General features: G+C 40.6%; 1 protein-coding gene across 1 annotated transcript in view; it reads left to right on the top strand.

Moving 5' to 3' along the window:
• The window catches only part of LOC126456766 (zinc finger protein 879-like), a 375,729-nt gene that overhangs the window by 331,875 nt on the left and 21,741 nt on the right, over positions 1-22,113 (top strand). The window contains exon 8 of the mRNA XM_050092524.1: positions 3,919-4,083. Coding sequence (XP_049948481.1) covers positions 3,919-4,083 — 165 coding nt within the window. The remainder of the gene's footprint in view (positions 1-3,918; positions 4,084-22,113) is intronic.

Genomic DNA, 22,113 nt, shown 5'->3' with positions numbered 1-22,113 from the left:
GAATGACACGAAGTGGTTCATTCATCTTTGAAATCAAATCCAAGTCAGAAGGTTGGTTGGGGTTAAAGGGACCAGACTGCTACGGTCATCGGTCAAAGTCAGAAGGACTTAAGTCCGGGGAGTATGGTGGATGGTTACAGTACTTACCAGTCCCATCGACCGAACAGAGCAGCTACAGCTTGCGCTGTATTCACCCACGCATTGTCATGCAAAATGATGGGTGGGTTGCACAGAAAGTGTCGCCACTTCTTTTGCAAAGCTGGTCGCAGATGATGCTCCAACAACGAACAGTAATACTGTGCATCGATGGTCTGCCATGGAGGAACGTAATGCGTTAGCATAACACTGTCACAGTTGTACACGAGAATCACCATAACTTTCACCATACTGGGGCTCTGACACCCTTTTGACTTTTGCGGCAACCCACAATTACGCCATTTGTCGGATTGGCAATTCAGTTTTGGCTCATACAATGTGGCACGTCTCATCCAGTGTTACGATATGGCATAAGAAAGCCCCTCCTTGGTGCTCATAGTGCTCCAAGTAGCATTGTAACAATCCATTTCTGCATTTCCGTCAGTTCCTGCGGAACCCATCATGATGCAATTTTTCGCATGCCCAGGGGTTCCTTCAGGTAATGTGGCAACAGTGTGCACTTCTTCTTCAGAGATACTAGGACGACCTGCCCGATGCATGTCTGCCACAGTTTGCCGACCTTCGTTGAAGGCTTTTACCCAACGTGCCAAGGTTCTGCATGGCAGTGCTGATTCCCCACACACCTCTTAAGATCTTGATGACGCTGTCATGCAGTACGACCTCTGGCACATTCAATTTTGCTCCAACACCATTGTGTCCATTTTGAAAACATAGTGTCAGACCACGCGCTCACAAGTGACTGTGTTTCCCTCGTTTGTGCGCATGCTGGTGACATGGGATGGGCGAGTCCATTTGCTCAGAGGTTAGGTAGATATGTCAACAATGTGTGCTATCAGCGACAATATTAGATACCCTTGCATAGTGTCTCCACAGCAGTGTTGCCACTATTTAAGTTCCAACCTACGTATATCAACTGGAACACTGCACTCAAAAATGCTCGGAGTGGAAGGGTAGCGCCATTCTTCACTACCACCGATTGTCATTGTCCCTTCGTTATATAGTCTGACGAGGTTAGTGTCCACATAAGCACTCGTAGCACTATTTTCAGTGTTCGTTAAAGGCACTGTAGTTAATGGAAGTTCAATATTGTAGTCCTTATGTGTGCGATGATGTGACAATGGTTGCATTGTTGTGCGGGTATTAAACACAGAAGTATTGCAATTTCCATCTTGTAACGCTGAAAGTCGTTAGATAAACACCCACAACACTTGCTGTTATTGACTACAGCTGGCTAACTGTCAGTGTATATAGGATACACATCAGCAAAGTGTTGGATTCTCATGTTGGGTGGAGGTGGAGCAATGTGTCACATGAAAATGTCGTGGCACAGTCGTCAAAAAACTTGGGGTCACCAATGTTGGATTTGGGTAATAAACATGATGTTCATGATGTGTAATGACTGTCAACATTACTGATTCACACACACAATATTTATTTATACACCTTGTACAGACAGATTCAACTTAAACACTTGGCATCTCAGAACACACTGTCCAAGGTCCAGAGATACTGTTTTCACAGCTATATTCTTGGGGACAGAGGTCCATAGAGCTTGTGTCCCCACAAATATATTACTGTGAAAATACCATGTTATCTCCAAATCAAGAAGTTTGATGTTAATACATTTATAATTGCAAAATATTGTGCCTTGACAGTGAGGAACGAAATGTAATGAAATGCTATTTACCTTCAAAGTTAAAAGGATAGTAATGCTACCACTAAACATCTGCAAGAATAAGAGAAATATTAGTGGCATCACACTCACATTTGCATCTGTGGACATTAAAGTTTTGTGAAACATTTTAACCCAATCAGTATGAGAGACTTGTGTCTGTCTGAATTTTTGTCTCCTGAAAGCTACACTCGAATTCTAAGTTTTGCTGCAAATTACTGACAGAACATACTTGTTACTTATATCAAATTTAAACTCATTTATTTCTGCATCTAAGGATGCCTCAGAACATTTTTGCTTCATTTATGTTTAAGGCCTCATGCTGAAAAGAAATTTCATATCCATTTTTTAACATTTTATCAACAAGCACTGTATATACATGTCATAAAATTAGAAAGTATAGGCAAATTGTAACTGCATTGTCATATTACCAGAACATTCCATAAATTGTAATAATATCATAATTACTGAAACGGATTTTTTTGAAAGTTTCTGATTTTTTGAAACTTTCTGTGGAGTATTTTTGCAACATTGGGAAGTCGAATGAATTCCATCATCATATTTTGCATATTGTTAAATGTTAGTCACATAGATTGTTTATAATATGTATGTTAAAGCATGTCAACATGCTACATTGCTCATTCTAGCAAGCATTGTATTATACTCTTTATTTAAATATACTTAAAAGAAACATTGTGTATTCAGATGGCATCCTGTAGCTGTACAAGTGTGAAACTAGTGAAGTTTATGCCAGAACTTTCCACACCATATTAACAGAAACATTTATAGATTCCATGATTTTATGCTAAACATTATTTATGTTATATGTAATACTCAGACAGGAGTCAGACTGTGGAGCAAAGATTCCAAAGAATGGCTTGCACTAGAACAGCAAGAGTGTCACTTTGTGGCATCTTTTGATAATTGCATAATTTAGTCATTTTATTCCAAAAGAAAAAGTAATTACTCAGACGCAATAGCTGTTAGAACAGAAATAGGAAGCACACTTAATAGTGTGAAAGTCCAGGAAGAAGGACTTGCTGTGGTGGATGCATCTATACTATTATTATTATTATTTATTATAGATATCTGTAAGTATAACCTGCTTATGTCTATATCCAAACAAGCTTTTATCCACTAGGCAATTACTGTGTGGATATCCATGGACATGTCCATCTGTGCAGAACTCTAGCTCTAGTGCAACTAAAACTGTTATTTGGCACTCGATATTTGGAACTTAATTGCTTTAAACAGAGCATTCAACACCACACACAAACTGTCTACCATTATAAGTGTGCAACACCAAAGTGCCATTTCACGTGCAGTGTTCAGTAGTGGGTTGTGTACATGTAGTAAACTATCAGGCACTGGTGGCAGTCTGTTTCACTGTCACCGGCCACAACAGGCAAAAGCACGTACTACCTTTGCAGGCAGTCAAAAGAATAGCAGACATGGAAACCAACTAAAATCAGATATAAATTTCCAGTGTGCATCTAAGGAGAAATAATAATTCTAAAAAAGACAGGACACGGCAGTGACGATATGACAGCAACAATATTACTGTAAGGTAAAAACACCTAACAATGTATTATAACTTTTCCGGTCGTAGTTACAGGCCATTATATTAAGACCATTGCTTACTTATGTATTTACAGATCACCTGATGATGGCAATATGCCAAAATGGGCTCATTGTGAATGTTTTATAAAAACAATTACAGAGCTGAATTGTGAGTGCCAGAACATTCTGCAATAACAGTATTCTTATTTTGCTCTTAATTCTGCTCCTTATCTTTTCAAAGATTAGTAAAAATGCTGTCAATCCACACTGGTAAATGTATGTATAATGGGAACTGCCATGTGTAATTTTTATTCTCATGATACATTGGTATAAATATTTGCTACCCAGTAGCTTATGATGGACTGAGAAATATATAATAGATTGAGCAGTTCTATTCATTACTATTCCAAAAGAGTACATGCTGACATTTATTTCATTGATGTGCTGGAAAAAAGTATATTGTCACTTAAAGGGTTTACATAAATGAAACCACGTTTGGTACACACTTTGTGAATCTTAATTGCATGCAGGTGCACAGGCGCCAGCACACGGGGGAGAGGCCGTACAGCTGTCAAGAGTGCAGGCGAGAGTTCACAAATTGGGCAAACTACAATAAGCACATGAAGAGGCGTCACCGGAACAGTGATGACCCTAATGCCATAAATACCAACAGAAGCACTACTCGTACTTACCAGGTGAGTAATATCAATGGGTAATGGAATGTAGTGGAATTAAATTAGGTGATGCTGGGGGAACAATATTAGGAAACAAGACACTTAAGAGTAGTAGACGAGTTTTGCTATTTGGAAACAAGACACTTAAGAGTAGTAGACGAGTTTTGCTATTTGGGCAGCAAACTAACTGATGATGGCTGAGGTAGAGAGGATATAAAATGTAGACTGACAATTGCTAGAAAAGTATTTCTGAAGAACAGAAATTTGTTAACATTGAATATAGATTTAAGTGTTAGGAAGTCTTTTCTTAAGGTATTTGTGTGGAGTGTAGCCATGTAAGGAAATGAAACATGGATGATAAACAGCTTAGAAGAGAAGACAGTAATAGCTTTGGAATGTAGTGCTACAGAAGAATGCTGAGGATTATATGGGTAGATCACGTAACTAACGAGAAAGTACTGGGAACAACTGGGGAGAACAGAAGTTTGTGGCACAACCTGACTGGAAGTGTGGGTCAGTTGACACGACATGTTGTGAGACATCAATGGACCACCATTTTAGTACTGGAGGGAAGAGAGAGAGAGAGAGAGAGAGAGAGAGAGAGAGAGAGAGAGAGAGAGAGAGTGTGTGTGTGTGTGTGTGTGTGTGTGTGTGTGTGTGTGTTTGGGGGGGGGGGGGGGTAAAAATTGTAGAGTGTGACAAAGAGATGAATACAATGAGCAGATTCAGAAGGATGTAGGTTGCAGAAGTTATTTGGAGATAAAGAGGCTTTCACAGGATAGAGTAGCCTGGAAAGCTCCATCAAACTAGTCTTTGGACTGAAGACAACTCATTCGAGTGTAGACATATTTTTATTTCCTATACATTTGGAGAACTTCTTATTTGACTGCAAACCACTGTCAAGTGCATGCCATAGTGCCAGCTGTTATGGCTCCTTCACATTACCACCCATGTATGGATCATGGAAAGACTGACAACAGCACACTGTAATTAGCCTAATCATGTCCTGGCAGTCCCTATTGGAGTGACACGAAGTGAGTGTAGGAGGCTGTAGTATATTCCTACTCAGCACTTAGAACTGATTCTTAAACTTTCTGAATAGGATTTCTCAAGATAGTGTGCATCTATCTTCAAGCATATTCCATTCCAGTTTCTTCAGTATTTCTGTGACATTCTCCCATGGCTCAAATAAACCTGTGACCATTTGTGCTGCCCTTCTCTGTACATGTTCAATATTTCCAGTTAGTCCTAACTGGTACAGATCCCACACACTTGAGCAATATTCTAGAATGGGACACAATAAAGCAATCTTCTTTCTTGACTTATTGCATTTCCATTTTATTCTACCAATGAACTGAAGTGTGCCACCTGCTATGACTGACCAATGTGATTGTTCCATTTCATATCCCTAGAGATTGCTACACTCAGGTACTTGTATGTGTTGACTTATTGCAATTGTAACTTATTGATGTTGTAGCCATAGGACATTACTTTTTTTCATTTTGTAAAGTGTTCATTTTCACATTTCACAAGAATGATGCTTTCTAAATCCGTGTTGACTATGTGTCAATAGACCATTCTCTTCAAGGTAATTTGAACACAACATATGTCCTAAAATCCTACTGCATATCAAAATTAGTGGCATGGGTCTGTAATTTAGTGAATTATTCCTACTACCTTTCTTGAATATTGGTGTGATCTATGCAATTTTCCAGTTTTTGGGTACAGATCTTTCGTTGAGCGAGCATTTGTTAATGATTGTCAAATATGGAGTTATTGCATCAACTTTCTCTGAAAGGAACATAATTGGTATACAGTCCAGACCAGAAGACTTGCTTTTATTATGTGATTTAAGTTGCTTCACTACTCTGAGGATATCGACTTCTAAGTTATTCATGTTGGCAGTTGTTCTTGTTTCAAGTTGTGGAATATTTACTTCATCTTCTTTGGTGAAGGAATTTCGAATGGCTCTGCTTAGTAACTCTGCTTATTAGCATTGTAGCCAATATTATTTCCATTGCTATTGTGCAGAGAAGGCATTGACTGTGTCTTGCCACTAGCAGACTTTACATACAACCAGAATCTTCAAATTTTCTGCCAAGTTTCGAGATAAAGTTTCGTTGTGGAAACTGTTATAAGCATCTTGCATTGTTGTCTGCACTAAATTTTGAGCTTCTGTAAAAGATCGCCAGTCTTGGAGATTTTGTGTTATTTGAATTTGGCATGCTTTTTTTGTACTCTCTGCAGCAGTGTTCTGACCCATTTTGTATATCAAGGGGAATCAGCTCCGCCGTTTGTTAATTTATTTGGTATAAATCTCTGAATTGCTATCAACACCATATCTGGTCTACATTTACATTGTTAATTTGGAAGAGTGGAGATTGTGTCGGGAAGGCGTCAAGTGAATTTTTGTCTTCTTTTTTAATTAGGTATATGTTTCATTTATTTTTGGAGGAGTTGGGGTGTTACAATATTCAGTCTCACTATGACAGCCCTGTTTTCACTAATCCCTGTATCCATTTTGATGCTCATTATTATCTCAGGATTATTTGTTGCTAAGAGATCAAGTGTGTTTTCACAACCATTTACTTTTCGCATGGGTTCATGAACGAACTGCTTGAAATAGCTTTCAGAGAATGGATTGAGCACAAGTTTGGATGATATTTTATGCATAACCCTGGGTTTAAACATGTATTTTTGCCAACATATCAAGTTTAATTTAAGGTCACCACAAACTATAATTGTCTGAGTCGGATATGTGCTTGAAATTGATCTCAAATTTTCATTGAACCTTTCAGCAGGTGTATCATATGAGTTGGGAGATCAGTAAAAGGATCCAATTATTATTATATTGTGGTTGCCAAGGATGACTTCTGCCCATAATAACTCACACGAACAGTCTGCTTCAATTTCATTACAAAATAAACTACTTGTCACAGCGACGAACACTCCACCACCATGTTTAGTGTATCCTTTCCACAAAAATTTTGGCTCAACCTATCTCCGGCTTTAGCCAGCTTTCAGTGCCTATAACAATTCAAGCATCAGTGTTTTCTATTAGCACTTGGAGCTCTGGTACTTTCCCAACACAGCAATTTACAACTATTTTACCAATGGTTCCTGTATCTACATTGTTCCTATGTTTGACCTGCACTCTTTGTGACTGAAGCCCTTTTTGTGTTTCCCCAAGTCCTCTAACCTATAAAACCATCCAGTCCACACCCCACAGCCTCTGCTACACTTGTAGCTGCCTGCAGCATGTAGTGGACTCCTGACATACTCAGCGGAACCCGAAACCCAAGCACCCTATGGCCATAAGCCCATAATGAATACCTCAGGCAAATAAATAGATCAAGAACATGAGAATGTGCTTCATAATAAACGTTCTTATGTAATAAAGATAGTTCTAACCCTCAAAATTACCTTTCCACTCAACATTACCAAAACACACAATTCATACACTTTTTCATTTATACATCAAGGTAACACAGGATTTTCCTATTAATCAGATTGTTGTTTGCTTTTTTGAAATTCTGACCAATAAAATGGCAGACAATTTTATATCCTCTCAAAATGGAGAATCCAGGATGGAATGTAACAATATTAGAGAAAGATAGTTTCTACTCACCATATAGTGGAGATGCTGAGTCACGATAGGCAAAACAAAATGATTCACACACTTATAGCTTCATGCCCTTAAGGCTTTTGTCAGTGATAAACACACATACACACAAGCACACAGACACTCACGCAAATGCACACACGTCTGCAATCTCAGGCAACTGTGACTTCAGTGGTGAGTAGCAACTTTCCTTCTCTAGTATTGTTACATATCCACAAGTATATTGGACAGTACCCTTGTGTATCACTTCTGTAATCTTGCTTGTAGGTGGGTGTGACATCTGCTTTCTTCCAGCTACTGGGCACTGTTCTGTGTTCAAGGAACCTATGGTAGAGTATGGTTTAAATGGAGACTAACTCATCAGCAAATTTGGTATCGATTCTGTTAGGGGTTCCATTTGGCCCTGGAGCTTTGTTCAATTTTAGTGATTTCAGCTGTTTCTCAGCACCACAGTTGCTACTGTCTATATCACTCATCTTTGCACTGGTGTGAGAATTAAATTTGGGGCAGTATCCCTGGATTTTCCTTTGTCGAAGGACATTGAAAATGGAGTTAAGCATATCTGCTTTCACTTCGCTACCATCTGTTTCAGTTTCTGTCTTGTGCATGAGTGTTGGACACTAACTTTGGTAACACAGTCTTTACATATGACCAGAATTTCATTGTGTTTGTTGAGAGATCTTTTGATAATACTCTGCTACATTTGTCATTGAAAGCTTCACACATTGCTCTCTTGACAGTCAAATATGTTTTGTTCAGCATCTCTATGGCTATAGCCATGTGCTTTGTTCTACTCCTATTGCATATTATGCAATACTCTACACTACTTTTAGAAGTTCCTTTACAGTGACTGTTTACTTTGTAGGGCCCTTCCCATCATGAACTGTTCTGCTAGGTACATATCAGTCAAGTCTGTAGTCAATTATTCTTTTAAACCTGAGTCATATTTCTTCTACGTGCTCCTTTCTAGAGCTAAAAGTTTTTATTTCGTTATTGAGATACCACACTATTGCTTCTTTATCTAATTTCCTGAACATGTAAATCTTTCTATTTATTATAGTAGCCCATTGTACTTTGGTAACCAGAGTTCATGTTAACTGATAGCAGTCCCAAATATCCTTTAAAAGGATAAGGTCAATTTGTTGCTGTTAGAACCAATATATTTCTGTCATGAGTAGGTTTCCGAACTATCAGTCTTATTTTTGATAAGGATAGAAGCCAAGGAATATGCTGACATCATCAGTAACTTTTCTGATGGTGATTTGGCGATTTTCCAGAACCATTTTCTTTACTTATTCCACACTGTTGCCAGTAATTGATGTAGTAGGGCATCTAGCACAATCATCGTCATCAGTTAAAGTAAACATTCTTGAGCTCTCAAAAACATATATAACCTTCTTTATTTTTTTTTTTTTTTTTACTGTCAACAGTAAACTACATACTCAAAATGGCTGAAAATGCAAAGATACTTGAGGAACATGTGTACCAGCAAGATAAAAAAAATTGAAAATCATTTCTATGAAGCCCTCAAAATTTAAATAAAATCCCATTATTTTGTTATCACACGTCATATGTAAATGTAGATGTGCTTACACCAACTCAACTACATGTAGTTCTCAGGGAAGGCATTTAGTAATATTTCATAGAACATCTTGTCACACCCACCATGTACTAAATAGTAATTTTCCCAATTGTAGGATGACTAGTCTCATCTAATGATGACAATCAGTTTCCCTTGGAGTAAATGACTTTCTTTTGCCTCGGAAAACAATATTCACTTTACTTCTCATTATAATAGACAGCAAAACTTTGGTGCAACACTGTTGTAAGGAGAGTAGCCTTTGAAAAGTTTCCCTAATTTTTCCAGGTAGCATCTCTCTGACATTACACATAAATTGTATGTCCATGTTCCTTCACTCCACTGGAGACTTCAATAGTCACCACGAACTTTGAAAACACTCTCTGAATGATGAAAATGGGAGCACGCTTGCAGAATGGGTCAAAGAGAATAATCTCCATCTAGTGTTTGATGCCAAAGATCAAGGCACTTTCAGGTCAGCTGCTTGGGACAAGGATTCAAATCCTGACTTATGCTTTATTAGCTACAACGAAACTGGCTTTCCCATCAACGCCACAAGGAGAGTGATAGATGTCTTTCCTCACAGCCAACACAGACCTGTAATAATACAAATTGGCTGCACGGTTCCTGTCATATGATCAACTCCACATGCTTGATGGAATTTCCAGAAAGCTGATTGGATGAAGTTTTCAACGGAACTGGATAAGACCATTCGATGGATACCTCCATCACATAATAACTATCAACGCTTCATTGGTGCAATAACAGCAACAGCTAAAAATGTGTGCCAAGAGGATACTGAAAAGGATATGTTCCAGGATGGAACGATGAAAGTGGAACACTGTATCAACACTTCCAGCGAAGTGGGGACCCAGAGGTAGCTACGGAACTATTGTCCAGCTTGGACGTGTCTCGGAGGCAGAAATGGGCAGAAATAGTCGAAAATATGGACTTTACCCACTCGAAGAGGAAAGCATGGAGTCTTCTGAGAAAACTGGGAGGAAGTGCACCAGCATGCAGAAAAAATTCCGAAGTAACACTAGAGCAAATTGCTTCCCACATCATTACTACCTCAAGAGTACTTCCTGACAAGAAACATACAAGACATATTAGACGACAGCTCTGTGACCTGGAAAAGAAGGCATCTCCCTCATCTGAGTATACCCATCCCTTCACAGTTTCAGACATTGACTCTGGACTGAAAGACCTCAAACCTCTTAAGGCGCTGAATTTGATGGTATCCATCCAGAATTCCTGATCCATATTGGAGGAAAAGCTAAGAAATGGCTGGCAGAATTCTTCACTGACATCCTGCTAACTGGTCAACTTCCATTGGAGTTTAAAAAGGGGAATATAATATCTGTTCTGAAACCTGGCAAATCCAGCAACAAGGTAGAAAGCTATCGCCCCATTGCCCTACTTAGCTGCTGCTACAAGCTTTTTGAAAGGTTAGTATATAACAGAATAAGTAGCGCTATCCTAGAGAACGTTCCAGTTGATCAGGCAGGCTTAAGACCAGGGCGTAGCTGCTGCGATCAAGTATTGTGTCTCAAATCCTTCATAGAATCAGGATACCAAATGAAGCAGAAAACATCTTTGGCATTTGTTGATCTAACTGCAGCATTCGACACTGTGTGGAGGGAAGGCCTTATCTGCAAATTTCTCCGCATCATACCCTGCAGAACAATGGCTCGAATGATTAACAGCAAGCTAAGTGATCAGAAGTTCCAGGTAATCACTGGAAGCAACATAAGTAAAGAGAGGAAGCTGAACAATGGATTGCCTCAGGATAAGTTCTCTCACCCTCACTGTTCAACCTATATCTATCTGGTCTACCTGACACTTCGTCCAGAAAATACTGCTATGCCGATGACCTGGCTCTAGCCGTAAAACACCAGGAAATGAAGACAACAGAAGAGATTCTAGCTAATGACCTGTCTGCATTAGATAATTACTTCAAAATCTGGAGACTCCAACCCAGTGTGAGTAAAACAGAAGTGTGTTGCTTCCATCTAAATAACCGGTTGGCGAATGTAAAACTGGAAGTAAGTTGCAGAGGCAGAATTCTTCGTCATAATTGGAACCCAAAATATCTTGGTGTCATCCTGGATTGTACACTATGCTACAAACACCACCCTCTTAACTCAGCTCAAAAATTGAGAACTCAAAACAACATCCTCCATAAGCTATGCAGAACTACCTGGGGATCTTCAGCAACCACCCGGCAATCTTCATCTCTGGGCTTGGTGTACTCAAGTGCTGAGTATTGTGCGCCTGTTTGGACGAACAGTCATCATACAAGGCTTGTTGATACCCAGCTGAATACGACAATGTGCATAATATCAGGCGCAATCAGATCTACTCCAGTTTATTGGCTTCCACTGTTAACCGGTATAATGCCTCCTGATCTACGCAGATGTACTGCCCTTATGAGAGAATTCCACAAGATCTCCAGGAATTCTAACCTACCCGTGCATAGCGACCTGCCACTTTTAAATCGTAAGAGACTGAAATCATGCCATCCAACTCTGTGCGATGCTGCTGACATGGTTGCTAAGGATTTCAAACCTCTTGAAGAATGGAAAGGTCGGTGGGAAGCAATGACAGATGTGCACCTGCATAACATCTTCTCAGATGCTAAACTTCAAAGTGGATTTGACCTACCACGCAAGACCTAGAATACTCTCAACAGAATCCATACCGGCCATGGCCAATGCAAGGATGCTCTCTTTAAGTGGAAGAAGCTGCCTGATCCAGCCTGTGACTGCGGGGCTCCATACCGGACTGTTCACCACATTGTCAGTGAATGCAGGATTCGAGCCTATCACGGTGCCAAAGAGGACTTCCTGCTAGAAACCCCAGATGCAGTGCGCTGGATTGAAGGACTGGATATTCAGTTGTAAAGACAAACTTAAGTTTCTTGTGTGTCAATATGTACATAATAGAGGGAAACATTCCACATGGGAAAAATATATCTAAAAACAAAGATGATGTAACTTACCAAACGAAAGCGTTGGTATGTTGATAGAGACACAAACAAACACAAACACACACACAAAATTCAAGCTTTTGCAACCCACGGTTGCTTCATCAGGAAAGAGGGAAGGAGAGGGAAAAACGAGAGGATGTGGGTTTTAAGGGAAAGGGTGAGGAGTCATTCCAATCCCGGGAGCGGAAAGACTTACCTTAGGGGGAAAAAAGGACAGGTATACACTCGCGAGCGAGCGAGCACACACACACACACACACACACACACACACACACACATATCCATCCGCACATATACAGACACAGACATGGGATGACACCGTGTATTTGGATAACATATTTTTCTACCAAGCAATGGTATGAGAACAACGAGGAGAAGTTAACAAGTTGGGAAATACTGCAGGCGGATCTGCGCAAGTTTTTTGGCGACACAAAACGACAGAAGTGCAAGACTGAAGATAAATTAAAGTGCAGGGCACAGCGTCCAGGAGATACTACAGCATCCTACAAAATGGCTCTGAGCACTATGGGACTCAACAGCATCCTACATTCAAGACAACTTGGAGCTGTGTAAAATAGTGAATCCTAGAATGGAGGAGGAGGATACAGTTGCACATCTCATGAAGGGTGTTGCTGAGGACGTGTATCAAGCCCTACTCCTGAAGGAGGTTTCGACTGCAGACGACTGCATAAAATGGTGCCAGTATATCGAGACAATGCATAAAAAAACAATTACACGCAAGATGTTTGAACAGCTTCCAAATGTCTTATTGATGTCTGTGGTGGAGGAAGCAACTGATTTCACAAGTGTTCTTTGTGAGATAGTGAGAGAGGAAGTTCGGAAGGCACTCGGATTACACGGAGAGCAAAACACCGAGATGCTTCAAGAGGTCATAAGGGAGGAAGTGGAACAGATATTGAACCCAATCTCACGTCCTTCATTTCCCTTTAAAATGGTGAAAAAGTCGAGATCCAGGCTGAGTTACATTCCTACAATGCTGCATGAGGAACCTGTTTGGGCACCAAGGAAGACTGATGTCTGGAGGACCCAGGATAACCAACAATTATGTTTCCACTGTGGATGGCCAGGACATGTGATGTGCTTTAGTCAAGAAAGGTGGCAGATATTTGATGATGCCCATTCCAGAACACAGCAGACCGATCTTAGCCGATGCCAATTCCGGGACGACGAAGATGAACAAGAAGATGTGGGTGCAGGACGACGTAGGTCACCACCGCCACAAGCTAGCCGCTGGAGAGGACGCTCCCCAACATGCCGATCAAGGTCTCCATTGCCGTTTAAACCTTCAGCCGATCACCCACCCGCCACAACCTGGAAAACTAAAGGGTGTGACCTTCCACGGAGGAGAGGCCACCGAAGAGAAAAATCCTCTGCCGTCAATCACTACAAAAATGACAGGGAACTACGTCAATACCTCATGGATGGCCGACCAGCTCTTGTGGACTCTGGAGCATCATATTCAGTCATTTCGGAGAATTACTGTCGCCAGTTGCAGAAAACCGTATTCATCGACAACAAAATATCTCTGCTGAAGGTGGCTTATGGGAAATATGTAAAACCTACAGGAAGATGTACCATTCATGTGGGTATAAGTGGCCATACACAGCCCTTAGAATTCATCATCTTACAAGAGTGGAGTCATGAAATCATTCTCGGATGTGACTTTTTGAAAGCTTCTCGGGCAATTATAGATTGTGGTCGCTCGAAGATTATGCTAGACAAGATGAGATACTGTGGACAGGAAGATGCGCATCCAAGTGTGTGGAGACTATGTGTGCTGGATGAAGTGATCATTCCTGCACTCAGTGCTGGAAAGGTAACTGTCACGTGTCATGCCATGCATCAAACCATGGATCTTGTAGTGGAATGTAAGAGAAGCATACCACTGAAGAATAACTTGGTCATCCCAGCCTCTGTCGTCTCGTTTAAGAATGGATTCGGTGAATTCTGGATAGTTAACTGTCGCTGAGAACCGCAGATTCTTCCAAGACGCATGTGCATAGCAAATGCTGAGCTGTTAATTGAAGAACATCTGAGTGTCATAGAAATCTCCCATGCCGAGTCTGTGGGTGAAATTAGTGCTACGACTGTGAGACAAGATCTTCTAGCTCGACTATCACCAGATCTCACTAAGGAACAACAGAGGATGCAACTTGCCATTCTTCAAGAGTTCTCTGAATGCTTCAATCCACACGTGAAGAGCAAATTAGACAAATTGATGGTGAAGCACTGGAAACCATCAACCAATAAGCCAGAGAACATACCGTGTGTCAGCAATGGAACGTCAAATAATTTGCGATGCGGTAGAGAAAATGATGCAGAATGACATCATTCAGCCTTCGCAGAGCCCAGGATCGTCACCAGTGGTCCTTGTCAGGAGGAAGGATAGTAGTTGGCACTTTTGTGTCGACTACAGGAAGCTTAATAAGTTAACTAAAAAGGATGATTACCCTCTTCCACGAATTGACGATAGACCATATTGTCTGAAGGGGGATAAGTTTTTCTCAGTCATGGACATGTACTCGGGATACTGGCAAATCGAAGTAGATGAGGCTGATTGTGAGAAAACTGCATTCATCACCCCTGAGGGCCTGTATGAGTTTAAGGTAATGCTGTTTGGTTTGTGTAATGCACCAGCAACTTTTGAACAGATGATGAATACTCTTCTATGTCACCTGAAGTGGACCATGTGTGTTTGTTATGTAGATGACATTATAGTGTTCTCAGACATATTTGATGAACATATAAAAAGACTGAGGGCCGTTCTTAAGTGTCTCCAACAAGGCAGACTGTCTCTTTGGAGCAAAAGAAATCAAAATACTTGGGCACCTTGTGTCAAATGAAGGTGTGTGGCCAGACTCAGAAATGATGAGATCTATAATGGAATTTCCTGTTCGTAAAAGTATTAGAGATTTGAGAAGTTTCCTCAGATTATGTTCTTATTACCGTCGTTTTATCAAAGACCTGTGTGTCAAAGCCAGGCCACACCAAGTGTTGTTAAAAGCTGATGCTAAATTTTTCTGGGGTGGTGCTCAACAAGATTCTTTTGATGTGCTGTGAAACGCTCTGACGACTGACTCTGTACTTGGTCTGTATGATGAGAGAGCACCTACAGAAGTACACACAGATGCCAGTGGGTATGGGATTGGTGCTGTTCTGGTGCAAATTTTGCATGGAAAAGAGAAGGTTATAGCCTGTGTTTCTAGGACACTTACAAAAGCCAAGAGATACTACTCAACTACAGAAAGAGAATGTCTTGCTGTGATCTGGGCCATGTGCAGATTTTGACAGTATCTCTATGGAAGACCATTCACAGTTTTTACAGACCATCATTCACTTTGTTGGCTGACAGATCTTAAGGATCCAACAGGACGACTCGCCAGGTGGGCACTACGTCTTCAAGAGTATGACATTACCATAGTGTACAATAGTGGAAGAAAACACGAAGATGCCAACTGTCTCTCAAGAAACCCTGTGCAAGACCGTCAAGACTTTGATGAAGATAGTGACTGTCTCGTTGCACTCTAGGCTCTTTCTGCTGAGTAGAAGGAGGATGCCTTAAATTGGTCAGAGGATGTGAAAGGACAATTCAAGGTAGTTAATGGATTGAAAATCTTTGATCCTTTTGGAAAGAGGTGACTACCAGTGATTCCTAAACACATGCGTTTAGATGTTCTACAGAAATTCCATGACATACCTGAGGCCAGACCTTTAGAATTTATTAAGACCTACAATAGAACCCGCAAAAGATTTTTCTGGCCAGGTTTATTTAGGAGTGTCCGTCACTATGTGTCGCACTCTAGAGAGTGCCAGAGGAGAAAGGCAGTTCCTCAGAAACCACCTGGCCAACTAATACCAATTGCACCAGCCAAAACACCTTTCCAGCGTGTTGGGATAGACCTCCTTGGACGATTTCCAACGTCTAATAGTGGCAATAGATGGATTATTGTTTGCACTGATTATCTGACATGCTTCGCCATTACAAAAGCCATGAAAACAGCCGAAGCATCTGAGGTAGCCAAATTCATCGTGGAAGACATTGTATTAAAACACAGTGCCCCAAGGTCATTAATTACGGATCGAGGGAAAGTTTTTCAACTGAAATTTCTTTGGGTTTTGTGGAAGGTCTTTTGACAATATTCTGCTGTATTTGTGATTGAAGGCTTTCCATATTGTTCTCTTGACAGCCAAACAAATTTCTTGCAGCATCTCTCTGTTGCAGCCTTATGCTTTGTTTTATTGTAGCCTTAAGTTTTCTATTATCTATCTAGTTTTATACCTACTCAGCAATAGTTTCCATTTCCGTAGAAGACTCCTGACAGTGACTGTATACCATGGAGGGTCCCACCCATCGTTAACTATTATACTGGGTACTTATCTGTTCAGTGCATTGTCAACTACTCTTTTAAACATGAGAAATAGTTCGTCTGCATGTTCCTGCCCTGAGCTAAAAGTTTCAAGTTCCCCATTGAGACATGACACTATTGCCTCTTTATCTAGTGAACTGAACCTGTTACATCCTACATATTTCCATCATGGGTTGCGTTTCAAACTGGCCCATTCTAAGAAGTTTTCACAGAAAGCATTTAGTAATGCTTCATATGCTGCCTTGTCACAAACTCCACTATCTGATCTGAAATTGCATAAATTGATTGTTGGATGATTAAAAGTCCCCTCAGATGATTACAGTACACTCAGTGAACTTACATACAAGCAAACTAAGGTTTTCTACAAAGTTTTCAGTTAGCAGAAGGTGAGTCTGTTTGACAGAAGAAGGACCCAATTATAATTTTATGCCCACCATTGGTACTGAGTATTGCCCAAATAACCTCACATGCATATATAATTTTTATCTTGGTTGATTTGTTCCTTGTTTTACAAATACATCACCTCCATTTTCCATTAGCTTATCCTTTAAGTACGCACTTACATTTTCCTCCAAACTCTCACTGCTGTCCAATTCAGGTTTTAACCAGCTTTCTGTACCTGTGCCATATTTATGTGAGCTCCACTGTTTTTAGGAGAGCTTCAAACTCTGTTGCATTTGCTTCAGCAACTGGGATCTTGTACTGATACTTACGAGTTTCCCGCAGCTATCGTTACTGGACTGGATGGAGAGTCAGCTAATCTAGAAAACTCTTGTGTACACCCCACACATAGTGTAGCTAAGAATCAGGAAAAAAATCCATTCTGGGCCAATGCAGCAGTTCGTGAGCCTCATTGAAACCCCACAAGTGAGGTTGGTTGGGTTGTTTTGGGGGAAGAGACCAAACTCCGAGGACATCGGTCTCATCGGTTTAGGGAAGGATGCGGAAGGAAGTCGGCCGTGCCCTTTCAAAGGAACCATCCTGGCATTTGCCTGGAGCAATTTAGGGAAATCATGGAAATCCTAAGTCAGGATGGCTGTTGTCCTCTCGGATGTGAGTCCAGTAGAGTGAGGTTGGTATTCTCAACCATCTCGGCTAGTCACTGGAATGATGTGAGTATGACTTCAGAGCATAGATGACTGGCATTGTTTGTTCCAACACATGCCACAATCTGCAGGTGCGGTAACTAGAGCTCCTCCCATTTTTAAAAAACTGTTATGAGACCACTTACTAAGTGAAACCACCAACAGGAAGTAGTTGCAGAAGTTTCAAGGACTGTGTGCCGAAATGTGCTGAGTTCTTCCTTGCTTCAAACAGTTGTGCTTATGTGAACAGTTATTGTAGAAAACTCTACTGATCCAGATATAAATTTGTTCCTTTATTTTCAGGTATCTTTGATGCCATTTGACATTGTTCCTTGCAAAACACAATATCTTTTTATGGAGTTTTGATAACTGGGAACACAGTTAGCTACAAAGTCTTCTGTGGCAGAGTCCTCAGATAAAAAAGTTATCAGTAAACTTGCTAGGTAAAATTCACATAAAATTCCAAGCTTTTGATGACTACATCTGTCATCATCATCATCATGGGCTCTTTCTATGTGGAACTGGGGAAGTTCCAACTTTTATGCCCTAAGGACAGTATGAGATCATTCGTGATGACGTCACAGAAATGACACATACTGGTGCCGCCTATCCAGCACCATCGTTCACATCAGGCAAGCAGTAAGCCACGAGAAGTCTTCCTCTGTGCTCTTTCTTTACAGAGAGCATGCTTGACCTTTGCTATAATCCTAAGCCTATCTCATGTGGTTCTTCCTGAGGAAAATGCCACACTGCTTTTTACACACTGTTTATAATCTTGGCAGCTGGTAGTGTTTGTGAAGCTGGAACAAAATTCAGTCCCGTACTCAGCACTGAGATGGTGCCTTTGTCAAATTTATTTTTAGAAAAGTTGATTACTGTGTTGTAAATACCATTCACAGATAAGGCTCTCAAGGTTATCAGACTATTTTGCTGTTTTCTTGCTCAAGTTACCCAATTGATTTTAGTGACATCCAAGTGTCCATTATTTGCAGAGTGGAAAGACAATCTATGAAATCATTTGAGGAAGATGAAGAATTAGTTATCTTACAGGCTGACACCTCCCCATTGAACCATGGACCTTGCCTTTGGTGGGGAGGCTTGTGTGCCTCAGCGATACAGATAGCCGTACCGTAGGTGCAACCACGGCGGAGGGCTATCTGTTGAGAGGGCAGACAAACCTGTAGTTCCTGAAGAGGGGCAGCAGCCTTTTCAGTAATTGCAGGGGCAACAGTCTGGATGGTTAACTGATCTGGCCTTGTAACATTAACCAAAACGGTCTTGCTGTGCTGGTATTGCGAACAGCTGAAAGCAAGGGGAAACTACAGCTGTAATTTTTCCAGAGGGCAAGCAGCTTTACTCTATGGTTTAATGATAGTGGTGTCCTCTTGGGTAAAATATTCTGGAGGTTAAGATAGTCCCCCATTCTACTACTCAGGAGGACATCGTTATCAGGAGAAACAAAACTGGCATTCCATGGGTCAGAGCTTGGAATCTCAGATCCCTTAATAGGGTAGTTAGGTTAGAAAATTCAAAAAGCGAAATGGATATGTTAAAGTTAGATATAGTAGTAATTAGCGAAGTTCAGTGACAGGAGGAATAAGACTTCTGGTCAGGTGAATACAGGGTTATAAATACAAAATCAAATAGGGGTAATGCAGGAGTAGGTTTAATAATGAATAAAAAAAAAAGAATGCAGGTAAGCTACTACAAACAGTGTAGTGAATGGATTATTGTAGCAAAGATAGACACGAAGCCCACACCTACCACCGAGCGAGGTGGCGCAGTGGTTAGACACTGGACTCGCATTCGGGAGGACGACGGTTCAATCCCGCGTCCGGCCGTCCTGATTTAGGTTTTCCGTGATTTCCCTAAATCGCTCCAGGCAAATGCCGGGATGGTTTCTTTCAAAGGGCACGGCCAACATCCATCCCTAATCAGATGAGACCGATGACCTCGCTGTCTGGCCTCCTTCCCGAAACGACCCAATCCCACACCTACTACAGTAGTACAAGTTCATATGCCAACTAGCTCTGCAGATGACAAAGAGATAGAGGAAATGTATGATGAGATTAAAGAAATTATTCAGATAGTGAAGGGAGATGAAAATTTAATAGTCGTGGATGACTGGAATTCAATAGTAGGAAGAGGAAGAGAAGGAAAAGTAGTAGGTGAATATGAATTGGGGGTATGGAATGAAAAGGAAGCCGCCTGGTAGAATTTTGCACAGAGCATTACTTAATCATAGCTAATACTTGGTTTAACAATCATGAAAGAAGGTGGTATACATGAAAGAGGTCTGGAGACACTGGAAGGTTTCAGATAGATTATAAATGGTAAGACAGAGACTTAGTTCGGTGGCCCGGTGTAATGTTAAGCTCTCTCTATACAGCTTAAGCGTTTTCGTTGACTTACATGTTGAAGAATGCTGGTTCTGCTTTCTTGCAGCACTGATGTCTTCTGCTAGCACCTGACACTTCTCAGAAGATTTCACTGCTAGGAACGGGAAATTTTCACTCTCTCGCTCTCTTTCTTCTTATTTAAAAAATACGCTCCTCTTGGAATATCATTCAATGCACCAAAACATATTTATTTCCACTTTGTACAAAAAAACAACTAAACTATATTACATAAGCCCACACATTACCGGGTACCCAGAATCAGTTAATTACACATTTTTGAACATAATTAATACATAAGCTTTTATCGTGGCTGACTATCCACGTCCAGTCCACGTAGTCTCAACAGCAGTTCAACATCTAATAAACAGTCACTATTTCGAGTCTCTCCCTTTGTTTTTTAACAATACAATTCTACATTACTATTTGCAGCTGGCCACAGAGCTTCCGGGGTGTATTTGCTTATTCTTGGCAGTTTGCGCTGAACACTGGCCAGCACCGACGAACTATCTCCCTTCCAGTTTCGCTTGTACAAACAATAAATGGGTGCAGTATCCCATGATCATCCTTACACCCTGCTTTAAAATAACACGTGTTCGAAACAGCTGGAACACAAGTGTCTCCAGACGTTTGTAAAATTCTGGGGACACTACATATCCCTCACCTTAGCTCAAGCACTTGTTATTTTGCACACAACATATATTTTAATAATTTTTTTTCTTAACACTTATCTTGTTACTTTGTACTACATAAAAACATTAGGTACAAAAACTCTCCCATCTCCGGTATTTTATTAAGCTGTTGGTAATATCTTTCATAGACATAGTAGTATGATAAACTAATAGTACAACAAGTATTAGCTGTTTCTAATAGCTTTATCTACTCTTGCTTCCAGGATTGAGCCAAAATAAATCCCTCCCCTTAGCCAGTTTCGAAGTTCAGGCATTATTCTGAGTAGAGTCTTTACTTTTTTTAAAAAAAAGAAGCTGTTGCAATGATAACCACCGGTTTTTCGGGTCAGAAAAAAATTAGTTGTACTGGGGTTTTCTTCTTCCTCATCCTTGGGTAGGTATGCCCCTCCCATTTATACTAAAGTATGGTACAGGTCAATCCCCTTTTTGGTGCCCCTGCCCGCACAGTATAGGTCAGCCTCCTCTGGGTGTGCCTACCTGCCTCTCTTTCTCTCATTTCATCTATATTGGATGCGCCCTCCCTATCTTCTCTAACAATGATTCCTAGTCTTGCCTCTTTCATACTCCTCTGCACACTGTTTTATTTAAAATTTCCTGGTAAAATTTCTATCCACTTCTCCTTTCCTCCTCCTGAGTCCTTCAGCCTACCTGCTTAAATTCTTTATTTGTTCATTGCTTACAGGTCACTTATATAGCCTTAATAACTAAATATGTTTCGTCCATGGTTGTAACTTTATTTCTTTTCATTGGGCTATTCGGTCTGCACAATCCTATTATTCATCAGAAATTTATTTGACTCGATACCTCTGGCTTAATATCTGTTTCTTTTTATCGCCATTCATATTACTTTGTACTACTATAGCTATGATCACAGGTGGATATACACTTCGTCCCCCCTTGTTCCTTTAGCTAATAGCTTATTTGACTTGATACCTCTGGCTTAATGTCTATTTCTTTTTATGTCCATTCATATTACCTTGTACTACTATAGCTATGAACGCAGGTGGATGTACGCTTTGTCCCCCCTTGTTCCTTCAGCTTAAGCTTACTATACCATTTCACTTGAGATGTGCAACCATCGTTACTTAGCACATGTGCTTGAGCCCTTCCTGAGCACTACTTCCCCCCTTATCTGTGACAGTTGTTACATCTCCCTGTGTATTACTTGTCTGTGTCTTTGTATTTAATGGTTTGAGTGTGGAAGTGTGATCGTGCGTCCTGATTCTTCGGCCCACTAAGGTTCCTAGTTGAAGATTTATAGAAATCACGGAAAAGGGAAGGACATCAGCGATAGAAGTAT

This window comes from Schistocerca serialis, chromosome 2, assembly GCF_023864345.2.
Source record: "Schistocerca serialis cubense isolate TAMUIC-IGC-003099 chromosome 2, iqSchSeri2.2, whole genome shotgun sequence".
NCBI classification, from domain to species: Eukaryota; Metazoa; Arthropoda; class Insecta; order Orthoptera; family Acrididae; genus Schistocerca; species Schistocerca serialis.
This window is presented reverse-complemented; position numbering and strand designations above follow the sequence as displayed.